At 39.0% G+C, this 20737-nt stretch overlaps 1 protein-coding gene across 1 annotated transcript in view; it reads left to right on the forward strand.

Annotated features, from left to right (window-relative positions):
• cadpsb (Ca2+-dependent activator protein for secretion b) overlaps window positions 1-19407 on the forward strand; it is a 59005-nt gene extending 39598 nt beyond the window's left edge. Inside the window, 17 exon segments of the mRNA XM_034532248.1 lie at window positions 31-218; window positions 1004-1105; window positions 1214-1277; window positions 1380-1503; window positions 6375-6481; window positions 8092-8100; window positions 9978-10134; window positions 10243-10384; window positions 11102-11263; window positions 12773-12928; window positions 13067-13214; window positions 13319-13393; window positions 13954-14037; window positions 14474-14506; window positions 14696-14803; window positions 19044-19148; window positions 19231-19407. Of these exon segments, the coding sequence (XP_034388139.1) occupies window positions 31-218; window positions 1004-1105; window positions 1214-1277; window positions 1380-1503; window positions 6375-6481; window positions 8092-8100; window positions 9978-10134; window positions 10243-10384; window positions 11102-11263; window positions 12773-12928; window positions 13067-13214; window positions 13319-13393; window positions 13954-14037; window positions 14474-14506; window positions 14696-14803; window positions 19044-19148; window positions 19231-19407 (1941 nt within the window).
• The last annotated feature ends 1330 nt before the right edge of the window (window positions 19408-20737 follow it).

Below are 20737 nucleotides of genomic sequence, written 5' to 3' on the forward strand. Positions count from 1 at the left end.
GCAATCCCCTCCTGTGTTTGTGTTGTGCAGGGATGGTTTAGCCCGGGCCAGGTGTTTGTCTTGGATGAGTACTGTGCCAGGAACGGAGTTCGTGGTTGTCACAGACATCTGTGTTACTTGCGTGATCTGTTGGAAAGAGCAGAAATTGGGGCCATTATTGACCCCACTCTTCTACACTACAGCTTCGCTTTTTGTGCATCCCATGTCCATGGGAACAGGTGTGCCCTAATCCTTTCTTTTAACTTGTTTGTGCTTTGTAAGACACATTGCTGAACAGGATTTGAAGATGATAGTGTAGATTGTATTCCTTTAGGCAAACTGATAGTTTGTAGGTAGATACACTTATTTCCACTGGACAAGAACAGAATAGAGAAGGCAGCCTCATGGCATCCTCTGCATTTTTTGTCTTCCATCTATGTCATTTTGCCATATTTATGTTTGTTTAATTTTCTGTTAACTTTTTTTTAGCTTTTTGTGTTACATGTTTGGTTGTTAATCAATTGTATATCTACACATTTCCTTGTTTTCTACCATTTTTCTTTGTTTTCTTTTCTCTCTATCCTTTGTTGCCATAGTCTCTTACTGTCCATATTATTCATCCTCCTATGCGTACGTTAAAGTCAGAGAGGGCAACAATTACTGGGGTCCGCTGGGCTATGAGGCCTCGTTGTCCCCAAAGACCTCCCAAAGCCCAGATCCTCGCACTGCCTCTAAACAAGCACGCATATTCAAGTTTAGAAAGCGAAAGGATTCCAAAATACCACTCTTTCAAGGGCAAACAAGGTGAGACATTGTCATCTATTTGTATATGTAACACAAAGGAAACAAAAAAATACATCTGACACAATTTTGCAGGCAGGTCATTGGGAGCGCTTAGCTTTCCACCAGTGTTTTTAATTAACTCTTTGGTTCTTGCTCCCTTCGGACTCAGATGAGAGGTTGCATAACTTGAACCTCTTCAGGGTTACAGCTGCTTTAAAGTGTGTGGGTGTGATCCTCATAGGCCAGACGGGCTGAGCACGGTGAAAGTGGACGAGAAGGAGCGCTTTGAGGACATCAAGGAGAGGTTGCGTGTGATATTGGAAAACCAGATTGTAAATTTCAGGTGACTGCCGACTCTCAAACAGCATGTAACCACAAAAGTCCCAAAACACTATGCCTATCGGTATGTTTCAACTTGAATTACATTTTATGCCTACATCTTCTTTTGTAGATATTGTTTCCCCTTCGGTCGTCCAGAAGGAGCACTGAAGGCAACTTTATCTTTGCTGGAGAGGGTTTGTAAATATATATAAAAAAAGCATGTTATGCTCCATGAGACAACAACTGTGTTATTTAATAAAACAGGTTACATAACTCCTCTTTAACGTGGCCTGCAGGTCCTGATGAAGGACATTGTGACCCCAGTTCCACCAGAAGAAGTTAAAGGAGTGATCCGCAAATGTTTGGAGCAGGCCGCTCAGCTGAACTATGAACGGATTAAAGAATATGCTACAATTGAAGGTAACCAGAAACACACAACCTAACATCGCAAAATGACTGCTGGAGTAAATGAGTTCATTATATAATGATGACACCTGTTATAAATGTAAGTGTATGCCATGCAGTCATTTAACCATGTATGCTTTCAGATTGAAATGCTCAGCCAGTGGTTGTCTGTGGAATAAGAAAGGAAAAAAACACTTTTTTACAATTTTCTTTTTAACAATGAACTACAAGTATATTCTCAGACGTCCTCTTTCTTACTCCAGGATGAGATTTTACTTGTCACTGTTATTTATTTATTTACACATGGTGAATTCACTTGGTATATGGTATATTTGTGTCCATATCCCAAATGATTTGTCGCATCCCAAATTATTTGTGACAGTGTGTCGGTCACTTTCTGTCTCTCAGTCCAATAACTCTCTCCTTTGTTTCAGGCCTGCTTTAGCTCTGTGCTGTTCTGTAGGTCAAGTTGGCTTTTGTGTAGAGGTGTGTGAGTAAAAATGCATTCAAATCCAAAGCCCTGAAATCTGTTGATGTGCTGATCTCTCATTGTGCCTTGACTATTCAAGCTGTGTAGTTTCCTGGCCTCTGACATTTGATGATTGGACTGTGAGTTCAGCTTAACTGAATGTCCTCTCTGACTCCCAGCTCCCAGTCGATGCACCTGTCCCACTATCTTACTGTAGCTTTTACCTCTCTGATTGGACTCTGCCCACCCCCCTTTACTCCCTTGTCTTGAAATACCAGCAGCTCTCCTTTCACCTCTATCTTATGTTCTTTCTAAATACCACAATCTTCCTCTCCCTCCCTGCTCTCTGCTCCTGCTTTTTTCTCCTCCCTCACAGTTGTGGGCTTTGCCACAGTTATCACTTTATTTGTGGCTTTTAACCAAAGGAATGCTGGGATTGAACACCTACAAACCAGCATCAGCCACCTGCATGTGCTTTGAGACATAACAACACAGCCTTTCTTTACTGGCATGGATTACATATCCAAATCAATGACAAGACATTTTTATAATGTCTTATTCTCTCTTGCTGTGTATTTTGTTTCCAGTATCCCCATTAAATGCATTGACATGCATTTAGTATTTTCATAGGAAACTCTGATGTTGTTTATGCCTTGAACCAAATCCCCCAGGGTGCTAAAGATACTAAGGACTTAAACCTTATTATCTTGCCATGCTATGTGAATTTATTTTTCCACTGTCCTTGTGAGGCGCCGGTTTCAAAATAAACCAAACATTTGACTTTGCCTCCTGGCCAACAGAATTTCGTTTTCACCTGGACAGCCCTCTTCCCATTAGCCTCTGACCTCTTGCCTTCCCACCTCTGACCCCAGCCTCTTGCATGCCCCGATCCTTTTTTATAGGAAAAAAGAGGGAAATGTTTGAGCACCCTGTCTTCTGCTTGGCGTCTCAAGTGATGGATTTAACCATCCGTGAGTACCTTCATCATCATCTACCCAGTCTCTCTCCTCCTTATTTAAGCACTATGTCACCTCATCGCCCCTCTGCCTCTCCTCTTCCTTCAGAGTTGTTGCTCTTGCCATGCTTGTTTTTATCTGTGCCTTTGTCTGTGAGAGTGAGTGGGGAGCACACCAGTTAAGAGATCTGAGCAGTACCACACTGAATCAGTCGGGGTCCTTTCTTAGTAGTACCATCTGTTTGTGATGGACATGAATGAGCAGTCTGGTCTGTAAGCTTCTTTCTTTTGGTTGGATGCCGATTCCTTTGACTTGAATGCATTTTTACATTGCTTACATTGTTATCTCCTCCAGCCATTTGGTCTGTGTCAATGGTGTGCTGTGCCAAACAGGTAGGCTTTCCTTTCACCGTGACGCCACAGATAGTGAAGGAGCATCTATTGTATGGGGATGACAAGACAGCTTCTGTTTGTGTATTATATTCACTCAGTGTGTCCTGTCTATGAAGTTGGCAGCTGTTTGTGTGTCTTACCTGTTTACAATAGTCTGAGCCTTGTCTGTTTGTTAACAAACATCTTATCACTTTTTTAATTTCCAATTTTCCACAGGCTAATATTTCAGTGTGTCTGTTTTTTATTGTATGTTTGTGACGTTTGTCTGTAGCCTAGAAACCTCACTCCCTGGACCTGAAATTGTCCCAGCAGATTCTTTGAAGGGTCACATGGTGATGAATACCCCCCCCCCCCCCCCCCCCTAACCCTGTATCGTGAAAATAACCCTAAAACCGTGCTAATTCTAAACATCTCCTCTTTATCTTTTCTCTCCCTTTTTCTCCCTGAAGTTGAGAAAGGTCAAAAGGATCAAAAGGATCCAGGTGAACCCATGTTTAGCTTGTGGTTTAGCCACAGTGCACACATACATGTACATGCACTCAGACCTCACTCCTCCACACACAATAGATACAAAACATATGCATGAATGCACTGGATTTACCTGTAGCACATCTCCATATAGTATATCAAACACCCTTGAAATATACATGCTCATTCAAGTTCTCAAATGTCTTGGCATGTTTAAAGCATCTTTTTATAAAGTAAATACTTGGAGATTGTATTACTTTATATAATTTCAGATGTGGCTCAAGACTAGTTTGTCCGAGAAGTGTTCTCACCATTTAATTCAGCTTTAGTGGAATGTTGTATTCACAGAACAGTTATGTGGTTTTGGGGTTGTATGTGACTGGAAAATATATTTAACTGACATTTTTACATAAAGAATTATAGAGTAATACAATCTCTTTAACAAAAGTCACATATTTTCCTACATGTTAAAGTATAAAGGTAAAATAGGGACATAATCAACATGTTATTGTTATCCTCATCATCATGCAACACATGTCAAGATGATGAACTTGATAATCATACATTTATATAACATTTTAGATACAAATAAATGTCATTTTAGATACTTAAAGGGTCAAGTTAACTATATTCAAAAAAGAAAACAAGAAAATATGTCCTACTTTCCTGGTATATAGTCTTCCAAATAGTTATGTTTGTATGTTACCTAAACTTAAACTGCACTTTATTGTCCCTAAGGAGAAATGTTGGCTTGACAAACAGTCATAAGCAAACATTATATGTAACATAATAAAAAATCATAAAAAAAGACAAAAAAAATACAGACAAAGTGTTTGTCGCTGGTTTCAGATGTCTCACTTTTGTCACAATCCAAAAAGATTTGCATGGCTAAATACCACCAAGGATTTGTTTAAAGTATTTCTTTTTTTATTGTTTGTTTTACACTTATTGTAATATTGGTGAACTGGCCCTTTAATATCCCATACTAGTTAAACACATTGTATATTGGTGTTTGAGCAGTGCCATAATAGACGTATTACATACTTATATGTAATACGTCATGCATAGCTTCTGATTAAAATGCGTTCTCGGTGCTGATGAAGCCACAAAGGTTCACTCTGCTTTACTTCTAGACAAAATACAATACAAGCATTTTTCAGATCTGCTCCCACTGCTGCCCTTCACAGGGCCTTATGACCACAAAATATATAGCTACTGTAATATAAATCCATGTGATCCAACCATTAGTATTGATTAAATGTCCCCAAAGACAATGTCTGGAGTATTATCTCTAATCTTAAAATAAACTTAGAAAGTGGCAGATTCAACTTTTTAAAATCTATTTAAGCCAGGTTTCCAAAATAGATGCAGGTTTCCATTTGGCTTGAGTATAAATATCTGAGAACATTTTTATAAAATGCTACTCCTTACTAAAATAATAGTGAAAGCAACAAAAGACCCCCAGTCAGAACTGCAGTGTAAAGACCACAACTGTTGTATGTAGAGCTATGTATATATGTGCTTTTGATTTGCGTAGCCATTCAGTTCCATGTTCCAATTATACACTTATCATTCCATATAGTCGTGCTTTTTGAATACTCCCATTTCATGACGTTTAACTGTCTTATCAGATCATTCCGTTAGCAAAGGTATAAGCAAGTGATTTGGAGCTTTTGCAAATTTAGATCAATGTTGATAAGTAAAAGAGTTCCAAAGCCATTTTCAGTGTGCCAAACTTGATAACAAACCCAACACCATCACACTGTACAAAATATTCATTAAAACATAACTGAAAGTCATTCATTCAAATGATTGGTTACTAGTTTATTATTTATGAGCTAATAGCAGACTTATAAAAAATGTTTAAAGCATCTAATGAAACATACATATATTTTATTTTAGTTTCTTTAGACACAAAATCCATGACCTTGCTTCAAGAAAATTATTTTGTATAGTATTGTCCAGAGATTAAAAGATGAAATTCAATATAATGTGCAAATGTATTTAAAGAAAAATCTACATAATTGTCTTTAAAAGTCTTTAAATTACCTACAAATGGCTATAAATGTAATTTGAATACATTTGTATAGTTTATGCACATATATTGCTGCACACTATTGTTACTTTTTATTTTACCAATTATTTTACCAATTATATATAATTCTCTTTTTGGATAGGAATTGAAACTCTTCAAGTTTCAACAGAAGTAATGAATCATCTTTACAGTGTGCGCTCATTGAGTGTTGTTGTTACCATGCGACAGCTCCTTATGCAGATGGCTTATTCACGACCACTTCACAATATGCATGTTTTCGATGCCCCATTGCACCTTCATCTCAAGACCACTATGCTCTTGCCTGATTCTCTTCCAACATAAGTCTGATTATCCTTCAACATACATACATTATCTTGCCCTTTGTCATGCAGCCCAAAATGCATCTAAATAAAAACACATTTGACTTATTATGAGGGTATGGTTTATACTTTTATTTAAAGTTCAAATATAAACAGGAAAAATCATCTCAGTAGTCACAATCCCGCTGGAATCCTTCTCTGTGCTTAACTAACCACTCATCCCTCATCCTCATCCTTTTGTCTCAGAGAACGTAGGCCGCTTAGTCACGCCTGCCAAAAAGCTGGAGGAAACAATTCGCCTGGCGGAGTTAGTCATAGAGGTCCTCCAACAGAACCAGGAACACCATGCGGAGGTGAGTGAGAACCCTCTGCTCCTCAAAACACTTTCCCTCTATACTCTCACTCTTATCTCACTCCGCCCGTCAACAGGAGAGTTAGTCGTATTATCAGCCCTCTATAAATAAAGCTGCTTTCATCTGTGAGTAACAAAGATGAATTTAATTTCAGAGAGCTCTAATTGGTATTCAACAGACCATAGCTACATGGAATCAAAGCGTCGTGTTTGAGGAGAGACTGTAAATTAGGCATACAATTATATCATGCAATTCTTTGCTCTGATTGCAGTTCATAACTCTGTGCTTCAATGTTATGTAAGCATTAAAAAAAATGGTAATAGTTCATCGGTAGTTCAGTATAAAGGCAGAAATACAGCACAATAAACATTACTCACAATATCTGCGTTCTCTTAATACTTAATAATAAAAACAGACAAGACAAAATAGCCAGTGGAGGAAGAAGTGCTCAATCTTAAAGTAAAATTACCTATTTAATAATGTAGTAACACACCTTCCCTTGAGAAGTCCTGCATTCAAAATCCTAGTTAAGCTGAAGTACAGAAGTATTATCAGCTAAAGATACTTGAAGTATCAAAAGTGAGATTGCTTAGTTTATAGAATATGAGGGATATATCAAGATAACATTATTAAATTGTTATTACTGATGAATGAAGAAAATACAATGAGTCAAATTTCATTTATTTTAATTAAATTCCGTTTATAAATTTTGTAAAATATTGGAACGCACCCGTTTATTCCATAACAATAAAAAATATTTCATATTTTCATCATTTGTTTTTTATTTTTTGTTAAATTCTATTCTGAAAAGTAGCTAGTGAATAAAGCAGTCAGATAAATGTAATGGAGCAAAAAGTAAAAGTACAACTATAAAGTAGCATTGCCACCAATGATAATAGTTTATTTATTTTATTCAGTTTGCTTCTATAAACATTGAGCTGGTAGGAAAGCATGATGAGCATGTGTAGTTGTGTAGATCTGAAGGTGATCCGATGTGATCTTAGAATATCCAGATAAAGCAGATTTATTGTATCTCTCTGAATATGCTTGACAGGCGGCAGTCACAAGTTCTGGAGATCAATCGGTACAGTATTTGTATTTCTTTTTCCTCTTCAGTCCCCATCACGACCCCCCTGTATGGCATGTGCGCCATTATGGCAAGAGGCACCTCTCTAGACAGAGAATGATGTCATAGATACTGTAGCAATGGGTGGGATTTTAGGCATAGCAGTGAGAGAAAACATGTTTTCAAAATAAAAGGCACTCTAGCTTGCGCAACATAATTGTGATCATAAAGCATGTTCATCGGGCCATAAAGAGGTTTCCTTTATCTTCAAGCATGCTAAACCAGTAAATTTCCCAAAGTATGCTCCATGTGAACTTTTTGAAGTTTGATCCACCATGAACATTTGTTTCCCCTCCATCCAACAATTAATTTCACAGTCCGTCCTTGCTCAAGCATTACTTCCCCAGCTTCTCCTCCTCCATCCCTCTCTGCTGTCTATTCTTAGTTTAAAACCCTTTGAAGAGAAATGGCTCAAAAAATACTTTATTGTTCTGTACATCTTCCTGTGTTCTCACTGTCATATGATTGGTGACTGTCCAAGCAGGGAAAAGAGGTATGTAGTAAAGTTGAATGAGAAATTCCCATAATGCTTTGTGCATGTCCAGTAGATGATGCCACGTCTCCTTAACCCCTCAGCATCAGTACCCTCCCTCAGGATTGTTCCCTTGACACAGTTGCATTGTTATAGTGCTAAAAGTCTGTTTGGCTGAACACTGGGTCTGTCCAAAAGCTTTCAGGGCCCTGTATGTGTCCCTCAACCTCTATCAAAGGTTGGACGCCTCTCCGCCTGGCGACCTTTGAGCATTTCCCTCTCCCTCATCTATCGGAAACATTTAATCCCCCCCCCCCCCCCCCCCCCCCCCGCAATAAGAGTATCACTCCTTGAATGTGATGGAGAAGAGCTTTGTTTGCTGCCTGTTTCTAGAACTGTCAAGCATTTTTAAATGTTGGGAGTGGGCAGGTAAGTAGGCAGGTAAGTTAGGGTTTGACTGCAATTGTGACAGTAAAGCCACATGGGAAAATAACAGACACATTGTAAAAAATAAAGCATGCAGCATAATTTGGAAAGATCAAGCTACATGTATTGAACTTGGCAACATGATATGTCTGAATGATAAGCAAATAAGCCAAGCCAAGACTGCCAGCAAAGCAACTACCGTACTCCTGCTGTCGACGGGTGCGCAAATCCTGACTGTGCTAGAAAACGGTCAGCTGAGTCTTCGACTTATTTAACTAATTTGAACGGATGCATTCCAACTCAAGAGATGCTGTGTGCTGCAGTCTTTGGTGTGCCGACTAGAAGATGCGCATGAGTCATATTCACATCTAGGGGGGAGCTATGGGTTTGTCAGTGATCTGAATGGTGGAACCACTCATCTCTTAGCTTGAGAGAAAAGGCATGCATGGAGCTCCACATTTGCATGAGAAAAGCACCTTTCCCTAATATCTATAGATGCTGTCATGTACATACAAGGCACGGACATGCAATCCTACTCTGTGATTAATTTGGTACAGATAGACTCGATTAATCCCACCCTTAAATATTTATCAATATGAACTGTTAATCTCAGAGTATGTATGCAATTGGAAAAACACACACAATATATAAATAATTCAGACAGTTGTAGTATTTTTTCTGTGAAAACTATATTTGAAAGGAGTCCACGTACAGCACAAGACAGTTACTCAGTATTCATCAGAGTGAGTTAGATAAGAAGATAGATAGATACCAATTTTATAACTATTAGTTTTGTATAAAGCCATAGCCAGCACCTGGTTGGCTTAGCATAACGCCTGGAATCAAGGGGAAACCACTAGCTGGCCTCTGTTTAAAGGTGAAGCAAAATCCACCTAGCAGCTCACTAATTAAGAAGTGTTATGTTGTTTGTTTAATTTTATGCACCACAATGTGTTAGACTGCCGGAGGCTCTGGTAGCCGTGGTGACTCCAGGAGGTCACTGAGCACATAACCCTTGTAGAACCACAATGTGTTATTTATACACTTTGGTTTTAATGGATCAAACTAACCAGATATAACATTTTATTAATGAGTTTCAGAAGTGCTGGTCGGATTTTTAATTTAAATGTTGTACTAAAGATAGAGCCAGGTTGGTCTGTTTTCCCCTGTTTCCTACTAATGGACTGCTGGTTATAGCTTTATAATGGGAACAATATGAGAGAGGTCAATCTTCTCATCTAACTTTCAGCAAGAATACAAATGAGCATATTTCCCACTATTCTATTCCTTTGACATAGATTACCATAAAGCATACAGAGCTCTCGAGGTATATTTTCTTTTAAGAACAAATGAGCTCCAGCTGTGTGTATTATTCCCTCCTTCCTTGTCTTTCTTTATTGCGTCTTTACTGTGCATCTCTTAACTGGAGCCCTTTTTTCACATGTGTTTCCTCCCTCCTGCTGTGTCTGTAGGCTTTTGCATGGTGGACAGACCTCATGGTGGAGCACGCAGAGAACTTCCTGGCCCTCTATGGCATCGACATGGATGCCGCTCTTGAGATCCAGTCCCCTGAAAGCTGGGACAGTTTCCCCCTCTTCCAACTTCTCAATGACTTCCTCCGGACAGACTGTGAGCTCCCAAATTATTTTAGACACTTAGACACAGGTTATTTTTATGTGTAAACAAATAGACTAATATTCTTCTGTCACTGCCTCTTTTTTCTCTTTTTTGACACAGATCATCTGTGCAATGGAAAGTTCCACAAACACCTTCAGGATCTGTATGCTCCTCTGGTGGTTAGATATGTGGATCTGATGGAGTCCTCCATAGCCCAGTCAATTCACAAGGGCTTTGAGCGAGAGTCCTGGGAGCCTGTGAAGTAAGGAGCTGCCGTCTTTATAGTGAGGCTGTAGGATTGGGGATGGAAGGCTTTTATATTCAGATGTGAGACTGACTGTGTGGAGGCTGACAAATCTGGGAGAGCAGCTGTAATGTTCACCCGGGCTTCCTGTAGGTTCACTTTTAAAGAGTGAGCCATGAGTGGGCTGATAACCTATTTTCTCTCTGAAATAAATGGGTTATTTATTCTGAAAATAGTTTTTGACTAATGTATGTGTCTTACCAATTTCTCCCCGACACATTAGGGTCAGGGCAACACCTCATATCCCTGTTGTTTTGTTTTGTGAACTAACCTTCATAATGTGTGCTTTAACATGTTGCCAGAAACAAAAGGCCTCCAGTCTGTTATGTTGCTGTTATAATTTATAAGTTGTGGTGTTCACACTTTTGCTTTTATTAAGGGATTTCTTTTTCTTGGTCTTTATTTATGTTTATTCTTTTCATTATTAATTTGCTTCTCTTTCTCGCTGCATTTAATACAGTATTTGTGTGCATCCTGAGACCTCTTTACTATTGGAGGTCTTTGTATAATGTACATCTTTGACAATAACTGTTGGTCTTGTTTATGTGTGCACCTGTATGTCTTTACCTAATTTCAGATTTTACATTACTTTTATGATGAATGTTACATGGCTTTTTGGAGCTCCCACACCACTGTTATGGATTCTTTTTTTCTTTTTGTCTGTCTTTTCTGCAGGAGTTTAACAAGTTCTCTGCCCAATGTGAATCTACCAAATGTGAACCTCCAAATTCCCAAAGTACCAAATCTGCCAGTGCCAGTAGCAGGACTATCAGTTAACCTTCCACAAATGCCTAGCTTTTCTACCCCGTCATGGATGGCTGCTATATATGACTCTGAGTGTGTATTCAACTAGTTTGCTTTAGAAATATTAAGCAACCAGAGACTGCCTTGGTATGAAGATGCCCTCAGCCAAAAATTAAACAAAAAATTCAAGTAAAGACACATTTCTTCTGTATGACTCTTACTGGAGATCAATCAATCAATTGCTGTATGTTTTCTCTCACTTAAATACTCCATGGCGTCCATGTTCATGCCAAGGGCACTCTGAGAGGTGTTAGAGTAGATGCTTTCTAAAATGAGAAACACTCTCATTTGTCTCAACATGCATGCTGTTGAGCTAAGGTGTGGAGATACAGGCCAAAACAAACAAACAAACACACAAAAATTGAATAAATAAAATAACGTATATATATATATACACACACATTTGCAAGTCAAGTTCTCAGTTATAAAAATGTATCTCCCCTGAGTTGTTGCCCACAGACATTTGCTTTAGTGATTCTTAGCACACTGTAGATTGCAAATGGCCGTAGATTCATCCCTGACCTTGACCACCTGCTAGTAGTCTGATTGGGAGGGAAGATAAGGGATTGGAGATGATAGTGCGGAGAGACTAGGCGACGGTTGTTCAGACCTCTACCCCTCTGCTTTATCGCCTCCCCTCCCTACTCCCCATCTTCCCTGCAGCTCTTTCCCAATGAGTTCTACTCAGGATGCCCTAAAAGGTCTGCATGGTTTGTTTAGTAATTCTTCCAGGGGCCCCAGCAGCCTGGGGACATGGATGTTGAGAGAGGGCCTGTGATAAAAAGAGAATCAATTTGGAGAATGTTTTTTGTGGGAAAAGAACTTGGCCTATGAATGCCATTTGTACATGCCCTCTCACTTCTCCATTCCCATCTCCTTTGTCTTGACACAGTGTGATTAGCAGCTGTATCTGCAGTGACTTTACCTGCATGTGGCCACTTCACATCCCAGTCAAATATCACACTCTACAGCATGGTTATTGAGTTGTGACAGTAATCCCTGCCCACTCATTTTCACCCATACACTGACTGTCCACAAGCACCTGTATTGAGGCAGATATTTAGACAAACCAGTCAGTATATGGTCGGAGTATAGTTTGACACTGTTAAGGTGCGAAGGAGCAGCATCCTCCTCTGCACCTGCCACAGCACCCCCACCCCCATCCCCTTTCCAGCAGGATGGCGTTTGTCCTCTGACCTGTGTGTGTGTGTGTGTGTGTGTGTGTGTGTGTGTGTGTGTGTGTGTGTGTGTGTGTGTGTGTGTGTGTGTGTGTGTGTGTGTGTGTGTGTGTGTGTGTGTGTGTGTGTGTGTGTGTGTGTGTGTGTGTGTGTGTGTGTGTGTGTGTGTGTGTGTGTGTGTGTGTGTGTGTGTGTGTGTGTGTGTGTGTGTGTGTGTGTGTGTGTGTGTGTGTGTGTGTGTGTGTGTGTGTGTGTGTGTGTGTGTGTGTGTGTTTGTGTGTTTGTGTGTTTGTGTGTTTGTGTGTGTGTGTGTGTTTGTGTGTGTGTGTGTGTGTTTGTGTTTGTGTTTTTGGGTCGATGGTAGTAATGGCTCCGGAACGTCAGAGGACCTCTTCTGGAAGCTGGACGCCCTCCAGACGTTCATCAGGGACCTACATTGGCCTGAGGAGGAGTTTGCCAAACACCTCGAGAGTCGCATCCAGCTTATGTCAAGCAACATGATCGAGAACTGCGTCAAGCGGTGCGTTTGTGTGTCCCTGCATGAGAAATAGAAGGATTGACAGACACATAAATACTAAGAGGCACCAAATGTCAAGAATGAGTTCTTCACTAAATATTTTATATTATAGTGGGTATAAATATTTCACTTGCATTGCAGCACTCGAATGGCATTTGAGTCCAAGCTGACAAAAAGCAGCAAGTCCACAGATTTCCGCATTTCTCCAACATTATGCACCATGTTTAACGTGATGGTGGATGCCAAGGACCAATCAGCTAAATTGTGCGCAATGGAGATGGGCCAAGAGGTAAAAACTGTACATGGGACACAGACTGCATGTTAATAAATAACAATTAGTTTGTGTAGTTAGTATCTGTCACACTGATGTTTTGTTCAAACTTATCTTCACAGAAACAGTACCACACACAAATAGACGAACTGATTGAGGAAAGTGTGAAAGACATGATCCAGCTTCTGGTTGCGAAGGTACGACTGTATAGCAACTGTGAAAATGCATCGATTATGTATTATATTATTTGTTAGTACAAGTTAGGATAGTTAGAAGTCTGTCTGCGGGTCGGTACGTTATTTAATGAATTGCCTTTACATTTTGTCGTGATCCCCAAAGAAATCCTAATGACGTTGGTGACCCCTTGAATTTTCATCTTGTGCCAACATCAGATCTAAGTTTATACTTATTCTGTGATATAGCTCCATATCTACAATATCACTAAATTGTGGGAAGACAATCACGTTTTCCAGATGATGAATCCATTTATTTGAAGTTCTACGAAATGTGCATTATCACTTGGTTTATGACCCACAAACCTCCTGATATTCCCATCACCGTCAGCTAGTCTTTGTATTTATTGCTAATGCTAAACTAAAGAGGTGAACATAGAAGAAACACACTATCTGCTTAACTTCAGCATGTTAACAGTGTCACTGTGAGCATGCAAAACATCTAAACTATTATAGCAGTGCTGTTAGCATGGATTGCCTTGGTAAATTATTGAATGAAACTTGTTATTTTTCATGTTTCTCAGTTTGTTGTCATTCTGGAGAGCGTGTTGGCAAAGATTTCCAGATATGATGAGGGCACCCTCTTCTCTTCATTCCTCTCCTTCACGGTGAGATGCAGCTTCTCTTTATTCAGTCCCTCATTGTCCCATTGACATTAATGGGCTGATGCAGTTATATTTAGGGGTGGTTATTGAACATCAATAGAAATGTGTCTAGCGAATATTGTAGTTCATAAAGCTGGCATTAAAGGCTGCCTCAGATTTGTACTGTTCTGTACTTTTTCTTTGATCAGAAAGGTTCCTGTCTTTTTTCAATTTTAGACCATATTTTACTTCCAAGAGGGTATTTGTTAAAAAAACATGTCTTTCATAGTAAGCTATTGTTAAAGTTCTGCTAAAACTCATGTGCTATATCTGCACTAGAAGAAAAAAATGTAAACTAATTAAAATGAAAATGAAAACCAGCGCAAATTGTCTAAATATGAATTAAAATGTTCTTAAACAAACTCTCAGCCTGTGTTTGACAATATTGTTCTGTTTTCAGGTGAAAGCTGCCTCTAAATATGTGGATGTACCTGTAAGTGCAATTACACCCTACCTCCCTGTGTGCTCGTGAGCTGCTGCGTGTTTACTTACAGTTGAACAAGCTACTTTTTGTTTTAATCATCAACAATATTTCTTTTCTGCCTTTTTTGATTACAGTCATTTGCCAGTGTTTCCGTATTCCTCTCCTGAGGCTCGACCCTGTTCTGTTTCTGTTTTACAGAAACCTGGGATGGACGTGGCCGATGGCTATGTGACCTTTGTGCGCCACTCTCAGGATATACTTCGTGATAAGGTCAATGAGGAGGTGTATATAGAAAGGTTATTTGATGTAAGTAAGATGCCGTCTCCTCCTCACAAGAAGGGAGGGGCCTTCCAAAATGTGGCAAAACAACAGGGCAGAGAGGGATAAGTCCCATTTTGAGAGCAGGAAATGTATTTCAGCTTTTCTGATCTTCTACCCCTCTTGACTTTTCTCTTTCATTCTTACTTTCTGTCCCTCTTGACCTTAGCTGCTGCCCTCTGCATTATGGTGTGCGTTGCCACAGTGCTTTTGGGCTTTTGTGTATTAAAAAAAAACAACTTTTATTTACAAAGAGTCCATAAAAGCATCCTCAAAAAAGGATTATCTAAAACAGTGCTCTCTGGAAAGGACAGAACTATAAGATAGTGATCACATACTACACCAACTTATACATTTTTTTTAGCTCACCACTGCTTTTAGATACTTCCCACTTAAAGCATGTCAGCCCCCTAAGTAAATGACACTCAGCCCTCTTGGCCTCAGTCCACAGTGGAGCACCCATGCAAATTTCTCCGTGAAATGAAAACGCTGGATGAAGGTTGCACTGCTGGATGGGCCAGGGTGACATAATGATGTCAAACTCTGAGGCTGACATGTCGTATACCCTTGGTAAGTTAGAGCAGTGGTTCCTAGCCTGGGGATTAAGGTCCTGCTATGTGGCCATCAAATAAATCTGAAGGATTAAGAGATAATTTACTGGATGGATAGGCAAACAAAATAATGTAAATTTTTCTTGACCTTTCCGAAATTTGAGCTTTTGTCTCGTGAAATACGTTCAGCACCCTGTTGCACCAGTTTGAGTATAAAGTCAACACTATCTGCTCTAACTACTAACGAGTTTGTTTTGCAGTATCTGAATTTACATGAGCAGAGCATGATGTTTGACCTATTTATCATTCTGATTAAATGGGAGAGAAAGCATCTACTAAGTAGTGACAGAAGTTAAGAGACCTATACTGTTTAATTTAAGAGGAGGAAGTCATCTATGTTATCATGTTTGAAATAACATAATGTATGATACAACACATATTTGTCCTCATTATTAACATAAGAATCATTTATCGATCGCTAAAGATAAGCCACGTTAGTTGGCTGGATGACACATAAATAGCAACGGGTCACAATAAATAACAACATAAACAAAAATCCTCCTCTTTCACGAGAAAAGCATTTCAACTGCTTCTCACATCATTACTGTCTGTAGTTAATGAGGAGCGACTCACAGGGAAGGTGTCTTTTTTTTTTTTTTTCAATCTTCAGAGCTGATTAATTGATTTGTTGATTGACAGAAAAATGATTGCCAACTATTTTGATAAACAATTATTGCGTGAAAATGTGATTTTTCAAGCCAAAAAAAACGAATATTACTAAATTTAAGCTCTGGGAGCATGTACTGCTCTTTCTGGTGCAACAGCTCACAGTTAATAGGAATACATGGGGGGTTATGAGTAAGCGTGATATGGCTGTAAAAGGTTGGGAACCAGTGTGTTAGAGGATCAAGAGAGCACTGTCTTACAAAAACATAATCCTAATAGGATACATTGACAATAATGTCTCCTCCATGTGTGATTCAAACGACACATAATGCTGTGATGTGTGTGTGTGTTTCATGTCATTCAGAAACTATTTGTACAGACCTGTGTCTCTACAGGTGTGTTACGGCTTTATGTGTTTGACTGATTCTCAGTTCTGTGACGCAGTGACGTGAAGTTTTGATGTCTGAGAGATACTCAGAAGTCTCCCTTTGGTCATATTTTTTTTTTTGTGTTTGGCTGTAGAAGCAGTCTTGTGTCTCCGATAAATATAATTTTTTTTCTGTTTGTTTTGGAGTGAGGAGTGATGCTGTTGTGAAGTGGGTCTGCTTTTGTCTTTGAGGTCCACACTAGCTCCCCTGTCTCCGTCTGTGTGTCAGTTTTTCTTGTGTGGAGTTGTCCCCCTCGTGTCCTCTGTGTGGCCCCAAAGTGCACCAAAAACCTACTCACTACTGTAACGTTAAATTCTTCTCACAGATTTCTCAAGCTGTGAATGTTTCAGTTTTAGCATTTTAAACTATACTTCAGTTCAAGGATGTCTATGTTTTTCTATTTCATTTGAATGCATTTCCATCCATCCATTTGCATGCATGTGAAAATCAGTTCCTTGGTGTTGGCTCTACTTTATCTCTCTTTCTTTCACTAATTAATTTCAAATCTTTTTATCTCCTCTTTTCTGATTAACACCATTCCTGCTGCCTCCTCTATTTAAAAAAAAAAAAAGTGGCACTTATCTCTAGTGTTGCGTTGCGTTGTTTTATCACATTATGTTGGTTGGCATGATTTGAGAGTCAAATAATCTTCCTGTGTACATCTTCTAGCATGACCCTCCTTCTCAGAGTTCTGCCTCATTTGCACATAGAGCAGTCTTCCTTAGCACGCACTCTGCCACCCGCCCACCTGCGAGGTCTGCATGCACTGCACGCTCAACTGGACTGTGAAGTGGACAGGCATCTGCATATCCGGCCTCAAGTTCAAACCTTTCAACCATTCACCTAAACTTCTTCTTCTAAAAAAAACCTTGACTCAAAACTAAACCTCAACAACCAAACAAATGAAAACCTCCCACTTCTAATTCGGGCCAAAGAAACCTTTTTCTGTGCTCCTGCCTACTCACATGTTTAAAGTTGACTTCTTTATCTTGAAATTGGGGGGTGTGACAACTGTTTCTACTATACTTGGGTGCTGTTCTCTTGTAACTTTAAACTGGAAAACTGTCACCCAAAGTAATGCAGAGAAAAGGTACAAGAAAATAGCACCGCTGCTCCCTGCCTGCTAACCATTTACTCACTCATTCTATTTTTCTTTTGCTAATGAACTTGTGTCAAAACTATAATTTCAATTCCCCATACAGTAGTAGTTTTCTATCTTCAGTGTAGGGTATTTAAATGCAGCTCTGCATTTCTACTTGAATAAATTATAAATATAGGCTAAGTAATTTCCTTCAGTAATTGATGGGCCATGCAGCATTTACAAAATATTGACATGCGGAACATTTCTTTTAAAATATCTTAAAGGGTACAGTTTGAGACAGATAATTCTGTCAATGCTTCATTTATGTCCTCGGTTTCATCATTTTCTTCAAGTAGCAATAGTATCAGTGCTCTGAGTAAAATTGATCTTTTCAGCTCTTCAGAGTGCTTTATACATAAATGGTGTGTGATTTTCACGCTCATAGTGTGCCTGAGTGTGTGTTGACAACATTACTTTAACAGTAAGGGTCACTTTCAAGAAAGTCTCAACTTACTTTGGTAAATATTATTTAATGGGATCATTATTTTCTTTATGGTCAAATTGTAACTGGTCCAATTTTCATGTTTAATTCTTAAAGAACTCAGTGAATACTATAGATGAGGTTTGTGTTCATTATATATGTAAACGCCCTGAAAACAGTTTTACAAATCAGTTTCTTACAGATATAGTTTGACCTTTTGGGAAATATGCTTATTGACTGGAAACAGTTCGTGTGACTCTGTCCAATGGTAACAAAACGATAATTCAACAATATAGAGGTTGGGGGTGGAGCAGTAACTTCATGGAGTTTCTTCCTTTTGTTTGTACATATTATACAGACAGGTGTTGTGTTTGGTATGTGACAGAAGCCGGCTAGTGGTTTCCTCCAGGAAACTGTCTGCTGGCTGCGGCTTTGTACTAAGCTTACAGACAAGAGAGTGGTATTGACCTCCGAACATAAAACCTCGGCAAAAAGTGAATTAGCGCATGTTTATTTTCCAAACTTTTGATCTTATTTAGTCATTTATATTTAAATATATTTTGTTTTTGTTTTCAGGGGCTTTAAAAGCACTAGATAAAGGCAAAGAGAAATCATAGTATAGTACATTTGAATAGCATGATACAAAGAAACAGTCGGAACAAGTACACATAACTTTAGCTTGTAATTCTTACCAATTTGTTTATTTTGAACATGACTACATTAAAGCCGCCTGTTAACCTGCATTCTGAGGAATGTCCGTCTTGTGAAGTCAGATAGAGACTTGACACTAAACCTTCCCAACTCGTAGACATACTGGTCAAATGGGCTAAATGAAATGTTTAATATTTTAAGTGATGCTTGAACACTCGACTAGAGGATGCTTGAATGTTATGGTCATATACTGTATGTGTTTAGTTGTAGTTCTTTATGTGTGTCGTAAAGGTTAGTTTTATGTTATGATACCTTGAGTATGTGTGTGAGTGTGTGTTTTGCTGGAGAGTGTTGTGCTTATGTGTTTCAGCAATGGTACACTGCCACCATGAACCTGCTGGGGACCTGGCTCACTGAACGCATGGAACAGCAGCTCCACGTCTACCAGCTAAAAATCCTCATCAGGATTACGAAGGTAAGGCTGGAAACACCCGACAGGAAGATGAATTACCCAGAATTCTTTGTGGCTTTGCTTATGTATCTCTGTCCTGTTTTAGAAAAAGTACCGGGACTTTCGCCTGCAGGGTGTCCTCGACTCCACCCTGAACAGTAAGATGTACGATACGGTGCGCAACAGGCTGACCATCGAGGAGGCCACAGCTTCAGTGAGGGAAGGAGGCATGCAGGGCATCTCCATGAAGGACAGCGATGAGGAGGATGAAGAGGACGACTAGAGCCCGTAAACTGACAGTCCAACCCTCGCCCACGACCCCCTTCACCCCGACCCCCTTTCACACTTTTGACTTTAGCCTGGTTACCGATGCATGTACCAACTCAGATAGCCACTCTAGGACCTCTTTGTCAGCTCGAAATGCCTATGAAGGAACTATTAACTATTACAAAATAGTACTTATACTGAGGAAAATCTAAATAAAAATGTTAAAAAAATATCGATGATTGGCAGTTTAGCTGTCATAAAGATAGCAGCTATCTTTGATTCATTCATTTCTATGTTACTAAGCAATATGGAGAACTATTTGTTTGACAATGTTGAGTGAGATTAATAGGTGTGTCCCTGTCCAATGCAAACCTATGTGGCGCTTCTTTGTCGTATTCTACATTCATTAATGGTACATTGTCGTGATGATGAGTGTGTGGACCCTTTTCTTTGTCTTGTCTGTTTTTAAGTGAATGCCAACTGCTTCAAACTCAAAATAAACCTCTGTATTTGTTTACGGCTGTTACAGATACACCGTTGTCTACTCACTGTTTTTAACATCAACAGTAAGTCCAGACCTGCATTTCTATCATGTGTCAATGCTATGTGATCTTATCTCAATTACTAATTAGACACGGTTCAACAGGACTCATGAACTTCAACGAGTTGGTATTCTAGAGATGCAATATTCTCAAAGGTCAATTTTGATAACTTGGGAGATTCTATTTTTATTTCAACATAAAAATGGCCTTGAAACAGGTTCTATTTTAATTCAGTTGCACTTTTACAGAGAAAAAAAAAAACGTTGGTATGTCTTTGTTCTGTAATTGTGTAGAATGAGATGTCTGGCATTTGTTTGGGTCTCACTGTTGTTTTGTATATATTATATATAAATATATATATAAATATAAAATGCTGTACATTGCATTCTGAGCCATCGCTGCATGCCTGTGGGTTCCCACCCTCCCTAAACGCTTTCTGTTTTCTGTGTGAATTAGCTGGTGGATTCATTCTTGCTTTTGCCTTATGAAAGCCAACAGTTGTAATATGCAAGAGCTGTTGCCTCTAAATAAAAATTACTGTACATGTGCATTTGCTGTCATGTTTACCAGTTGCATGTCCACCTAAGATACACTGAACAGTACTTTAAGTGTTGAAAAAAATTAAAAAGACAAAGTTCATCATGTTGAAAAGAAATCATAGAATGTCCAAATATTTTTTTTAAATGCTTTGTAGTTTGTCAAAAAAGTCATAGTATAGTAGGTCGAAATAAATTTTAGATTAGTAGGTCATGAAAAAGCCATAGTATAGCATTCCAAAAAAATAAATCAGAAAAAGTACTACTA

Source organism: Cyclopterus lumpus, chromosome 5, assembly GCF_009769545.1.
Source record: "Cyclopterus lumpus isolate fCycLum1 chromosome 5, fCycLum1.pri, whole genome shotgun sequence".
Classification (NCBI taxonomy): domain Eukaryota; kingdom Metazoa; phylum Chordata; class Actinopteri; order Perciformes; family Cyclopteridae; genus Cyclopterus; species Cyclopterus lumpus.